The sequence below is a fragment of the Mus caroli genome, chromosome 5, assembly GCF_900094665.2.
Source record: "Mus caroli chromosome 5, CAROLI_EIJ_v1.1, whole genome shotgun sequence".
Lineage (NCBI taxonomy): Eukaryota > Metazoa > Chordata > Mammalia > Rodentia > Muridae > Mus > Mus caroli.
In genome coordinates, this window is record NC_034574.1 from 85,344,896 (window position 1) to 85,351,437 (window position 6,542).

At 46.9% G+C, this 6,542-nt stretch overlaps 1 protein-coding gene across 1 annotated transcript in view; it reads right to left on the bottom strand.

Moving 5' to 3' along the window:
• Positions 1-6,542, bottom strand: part of Ppef2 (protein phosphatase with EF-hand domain 2) — a 32,468-nt gene that overhangs the window by 7,421 nt on the left and 18,505 nt on the right. Inside the window, exons 11-13 of the mRNA XM_021163683.1 lie at positions 4,832-5,230; positions 1,951-2,136; positions 488-630 (exon numbers count right to left, since the gene is read on the bottom strand). Coding sequence (XP_021019342.1) covers positions 488-630; positions 1,951-2,136; positions 4,832-5,230 — 728 coding nt within the window. The remainder of the gene's footprint in view (positions 1-487; positions 631-1,950; positions 2,137-4,831; positions 5,231-6,542) is intronic.

A 6,542-nucleotide genomic window follows, 5' to 3' on the forward strand; every position in this document is an offset into this window, starting at 1 on the left:
GAGGGAGAGAGAGAGGGAGGAGAGAAAGGGGAGAGGGAAGAGAGAGGGGGAGAGGGGAGAGAGAGGGGGAGAGGGAAGAGGGGGGAGAGGGGAGAGGGGACAGAGAGGGGACAGGAGAAAGAGGGGGGGAGAGAGGAGAGAGAGGGGAGAGGAGAGGAGGGGATAGAATAGTGCTGGGTTTAATCTCACATTTTTAATCTTAGCATTCAGGAGGCAGAGGCAGGTAGATCTCAGCTTGGTCTACATAGCAAGTTCCTGGCTAGTTAAGGCTACACAGTAAGACCCTGTCTCAGAAGAAACAGAGCAACCAAATAAACAACGACAAAAAGACCAATACGGGGGCTCTCGCATAATGTCTATTCTAGATTTTAATACCAATATAGCTAAATTCTGAACTGTCCTGTAGAATTTGAATAACTATAATGACATCTAATGTCTCTAGCCGCTGACATTCATGTTCTGATAGCTACTCGCTGAAAAGTCTTGCCTTTGTCTCATGGTTAGCCTGTGGGTCGTCTTGTTAGCTTGATACTGCACGATATGTGGAGTCAGGGCTGGCCCTAGCTTGACGTAGGCTCCTCTGTTGCTGCCGACTTCATAGTAGTTGGAGGCAGAAAAGATGGTTAACACCTGAGTCAAAGCAGAAGAGACAGGGCATGGAACGTATGCATACTGACAAATCTCCATCCTCAACCCCACAGGCCGGGCCAAGCCCACATCGGGCTGCTTCTCACACTCAACATGGGCCTCCCTCCCTCCCTCTTTCCCTCCCTCCTTCCGACTCAGTTTCTTCTTCAGTTGTTCTCCACCATGTTTGTTGAGGCAGGATCTCACCAGTTCATCTAGTCTGGCCAGTGAGCTCCAGGAGTCAGCCTATCTCTACCTCCCCAACTGCTGGGATTACAGATGGACAATGCCTTGAACCCAGCTTTTTATGTGGGTGCTAGGAAGCTGCACTCAGATAGATCCCCATGTTTTATGTGGCAAGTGCTTTCCTGACAGAGCAATCCTCTCAGACTTTCTGATCTTTTACTTTTGACTTTTAGGACCCTTTGTTTTATTTTTTTGAGACAGGGTTTCTCTGTGTAGCCCTAGCTGTCCTGGAACTCACAGTGTAGGCCAGGATGGCTTTGAGCTCATAGAGATTTGCCTGCCTCTGCCTCCTGAGTGTTAGTTTTAAAGGTGTCACCACAGGAAGCTTTTTGTGACTTTTTAAAATAAAATTTGATGGTAGCCACTGATTCCCAAGAGCCTGAGAACCCTTTTGATTGATGGATATAGGAAGTTAGTGATTACCCAGCCAAATCTTCCCTCTCTTAGTCACATGGTTGGTGGTTGCTTGTCTCAAACATCCCTACAAGGCACTGGGTTTTACATTGTCCAGGCAGATAGTCAGGTTCTGTGTGTATCTGGACATCTCCAAATGTAACAATGTTTGACTTAGTCGATGACAAAGGGTGGGACTCTGTGTTCCCAGAATCCTCTTTCTATGGGAGAACAATGGGTTCGCAGTCAATTAATAGAAGAACCATTTGGCTAAGTTTGTGTTTCCTGGTTGCAAGGCTGAAAACGTTTTCTGCCCTGTGTTCACTGTATGTCTTAAGGAAGAGACATCAGTACAGCACCTCCCAGTGCATCAAGAGCAGAAAGTCTCACAGAGCATCTCTGAGGTACAAAGGCATAGAAAACCCTACTCTGGGCCCTGGAGAGACAGCCCAGCAGTTACTGTGGCTCTGGTTCTGAGGAACCTGACACTCACTTCTGGCCTCTGTGGGCCCTGTACACACACACACACACACACACACACACACTCACGCACACATGCACACTGGCACTCCCACACTTATAAAGTACCCAGCTGCCTCGGGCAAGTGGGTAGCACCTCCCAGGAGCCCTTTGGAACCACTCCTGTGATACAGATACAGAGACAGCTGCAGCGGCTCAACCCACCTTGCGGTTGTGACAGAACTCATAGCCCTCGGGTTTGCATTCATGCGATCGGATCAGGAGTTGCAGCTTGTATTTCTCCATCAACCGTTCTGTCACATCAGGCCCAAAGTAACAGCCTCCTCCTCGGACAGCATTGGCCTTGCAGCCCTCCTGAGCTGTGGGATCACTCCACAGAATATCTACAACCTAGGAAGAAGAGGAGGTTCACATCCACTCCACCATTCCCAAGAACACCAGGAGGGTGGGTGGAAGAAGCGGGTGAGGAGGAGAAAGTGGAGGAGGGAGGAAGAGAAAGGAAAAATAAGACAAAGTAAAAAAGTCTATATGATCAATATTTGACCCATGTTTATATTTTGAAGTTTTTATTTTGTTTATCTTTGTTGTTATTTTTTAAATGTGTATGGGTGTTTTGCCTGAATGTCTGCTTGTGTACCGTGTACATGCAAAGAGGTGTTAGGTTCCATGGGACTGGAATTACAGATGATTGTGACAGGTATATAGGTGCTGGGACTCAAACCCAGGATCCTATGAAAGAGCAACCAATGCCCTTAGCCACAGGGTCACCTCTCCAGCCACTGTGTTTATATTTTGGGTGCTAAAGGCTGAATTTTAAAAGATTTGCCACATCCTTTTATTGTTTGTTTGGTTACAGTTTTGTTTGGTTGAATTTTTGTTTGTTTTGAAACAGAGTCTTTCTAAGCAACCCAGGCTGTCCTTGATCTCACCGTGACCCTCCTACCTCAGACTCCCAGTGCTGCAGATTTCTTGCTTGCTTGTTTGTTTTGAGGCAGGGTCTTGTGTAGCCCAGGCTGAGAATGACTCTGAACAATTCATCCTCCTGCCTCTACTTCCCAAGGATGGGGATCAGAGGCACGCAGCTTACAAATGTTCTATTTCACAAGTGAGTGTGTGCGCCTATTGGCTGGCAAGAACATATGTGGTCTCTTGGTGAATTTTACATGAAAGGGCAGCATGGGATAGAGGTAGTGTTGCTCAGCTGTGCCCAGGGTTGATACCCTCAGTCAGAGCCTGTACCCCAGGCCCCTGCCCCCTGGCTCCAAAATGAAGGCAGAGATCCTGAAAATAGCAGACATTTCTGCTTCATCTCCCCATGGCTTTATACATTTAAATCACAATTAAGAATCAGGATGCCCTCTCTGTTTGCTAGGCACACCCCACGGAGTCTGCTCAAGGCCTTGAATGTGGACAGGTCCTCACTTCACCCACCGCATCCCACAGCAGAGAACGCAGGCTGCCCTCTCTGTATTGCTATCCCCATCTTTCTTCTGCATGATGGAATCCCTGATTCCTAGCTAGACTTTTGATTATGAAAGAAAGAAAGAAAGAAAGAAAGAAAGAAAGAAAGAAAGAAAGAAAGAAAGAAAGGAAGGAAGGAAGAAAGGAAGGAAGGAAGAAAGAAAAAGAGAGAGAGAAAGAAAGAGAAAAAAAGACAGAAATAAACTATGTCCTAATTGCTTTTATTTTCCTGATTCTTCTACAAAGACCTGGTAATGGTGGAAGACATAATAACTATATGTTATTGTTCTAGTTTGTTTTTTATGCTGTGGTAAAACACTGAACAAAACCAACTTGAGAGGAAAGAAGAAGATCTGAGAGTTCTCGGGCAGCAGTTTGGGTTCTAGCCTCTTGTCCATACTCAGGTTAACGACGTTGCGTGTCTGGCACAATGAGGGTGCAGAAACTGTGGACTTAGGATGATGATACAGAATACCTTCTTAATGGACTTTTAAGAAAAATGCAATTGATTTATAAGTATCTGCACATTGGTGGGTCACAGGTTGCAAAACTTCATTTTAAACTTCAAGTATAAGTTGGTCTTGAAGCCCAGAGCAATAACTCTCGGAGAATGTGATGTGTGCTTCTTGCCCTCCTTTGTCCAGACAGTGGCTACTTCTGCCCACTTGAGCTCTTAAAACAGCCTGAACTCTTTTCTTTATTGGATGAACCTTATGAAACACCATTTTTATAGATGACAAATGACTCCACCATCAAATTTTTATATAACTGCCCCCAACCACCAACATCGTCTCCAACCTGGTTACCAGGTGTGCCTGTATTTTTATGTCAACCTGACACAAGCTAGAGTTCTCAGAGAGGAGAGGACCACAGTTCAGGAAATGTATCAGTAAGATTGGCCTCTAGGCAAGTCTGGACTGTTGTCTAGACTAACAATTCCTAAGGGTGGACCCATCCCACAGGGATTGACACCTTTCCTGGATAGGTAGTTCAGGGTGCATTAGGAAACAGTCTGATCATTCCATCAGGAGCAGATCAGGAAGCAGCACCCTCCATGGCCTCGCCATCAGCTCCTGCCTCCAGGTTCCTGCCCTGCTTGAGTTCCTGCCCTGAATTTCCTCAGTGACAAACTATGATGTGGAAGTGTGAGCAAAATAAATCCTTTCCACCCAAGTTATTTTTGGTCATGGTACTGCAGCACAGTAATAGAAACCCTAACTAAACAGCCGCTGGGTATGGTAAATGACATAGTTTTAGAGATCTGGGGAAGCCCTTATTTTTCTGAAAACGGGACAGAAGCTACTGACTAGTTCTGATCCTGTGCGGGAGCTGCCAGCTTGCTGCGTGGGAAAGAATCCATTAAGTGGTACCTAACTTGCATCCTCAGCTGAAGCCAAGTCCCGAAACAGGTATTCTTGGGCAACAGTCCCTAGCAACCTCTCCCCATTCATAACAAAACGTCAACATGAGTTATTAAACAAAAGTTAATGTCCTGGGGTTTTCTAATTCCTTATAGAAAGTGGGGCCTCAGGAAACCACCTGCATTTATACAGGAGTTTTGATCTCTTGCCCCCCCCCCCTTATCGCAGACAAATTCTCAGAAGCAGCACCTGGCCACACTCACCTGCTTCCACTCCTCGGGGGTGGGCTCCAGCACCCCTCCCGCATCAGCAGCACAGTCAGCATCTGGGGCCAGAGGCAAGGACTCCCTCTTCTCTCTGATCCCCAGGAAGCCGGCTTGCTGCCGGCACTGTTCCAGTTCCAGGTCCACTGAGCGCAGCACCTGCCCCCGCTGGGATAGCTCCTTGCTGTTAGGGGAGCCACAGGGGATGCTGCAGGACCTGCCGGCTTTGTAGGCCTTAAAGCCAGAGCCCAGGTGAAAAGGCGAAGAGGGCAGAGAGCGGCTTTGAGGAAGAAACCACGGAGTAGGTTTCTGTCCAGAGCTTGTCTGGTTATCTTTTCTCTTCTGCGCCTCCCGATTCTCACTTTCCTTTCTTGTTTTGCACCTCATGGTAGAAACAATCTAAATGTGTCAAATAAATAAATAAATAAATAAATAAACAAACAAATAAACACACAGACGGACAGACAGACAGACACACACACACACACACGCACACACGCACGAGACTTACAAAAATGAAATGGTAAGTCCTTTTAGACTACTGTTCTGGGATCCAGGTCAGTCCTAAACCTCTGCTCTGTACAGATTTCCAGGGCTATGACAAGCTTGATGGCAATCCTTAGAACTTTGCACAGCAATTCCACCTAGCCACCACATTCAAACACGCAATTGGCAGGCTGATATTTCATGCTTAAATTACTTACATTTAACATATTTTTGCAAAACACATAGTAACATTTTTGTATCACCAACGGAAAATTGAATGCTATGCGGGTCACTCCTGTGTGCAGAGCATCCACGCTGTATACACGGCCTTCAGATCAGTCACATAACCTAGGTTTTCTGATGGACAGACGCAGCATTACCATGCCGTTTTTAAGGACCCTTCTGCTTAAAAAAAATACCCACAAATGGAACGGTAGTGATGTAGAGTCGGGACCTGGGCATGAAACATGGACGGGAAGATCATGATTCTGACAGGGTACCCAGAGAAAAACAAAACATCTAATTTACGCGGGTTTTGGCGCCATCTGCTGGAAGTCCTGGATTGCATGGATTGCTAGATGGGTAGTGTAGAATAGGGAAAAGCAGGCAGGTAACCGGAAATGCTTGACCCGTGACCCTACCTTGTAGCAGAGGGACAGGGGAGAGGAAGCGGGAACCCTCTCAGCTGGAGCCCCACCGTCTCATCGTGGCGCTGGAACCGAGTTGAAAAATAAATACAAAACATTCTGTTCTCGGGAAAGACAGCAATCTGGCACGGAACTGCGTGGCAATGAACACAAAGACAGTAGCCGGGCTTGGGCTACAGGGAAAGCTGAGAAGGCCATCTTTGCAAGACCAGGCATGCACACAGAATGCACCCTCCCCGTCCCGCAAATAGATCCAGAAACTGTGAGGTACAAAGAAGAACCACCCCTGGGTGGGCTGGCCTAGGACAAGAACAAAGAAAGGTCCTGGAGAGGGCCCACGGGATGAATATGTCTTGGAAAGAGACACTCCGTGTAGGGACAGTGAGGCTATCATTTCCTAGCAGTTGGAAGAGAGAGACTGCGACCACCTGGTTCCTACTCAGTCCCTCCTCACTAAAGACTCACAGCAAAAGCCAGTCACCAGTGACACCCCTGTCACCTCTCAGGAAACTCTAAGGATTCTGTCATCAGCTCCTAGCTCTGAGTCACTAACTTTGATTCTTTTTTTTTTTTTTTTT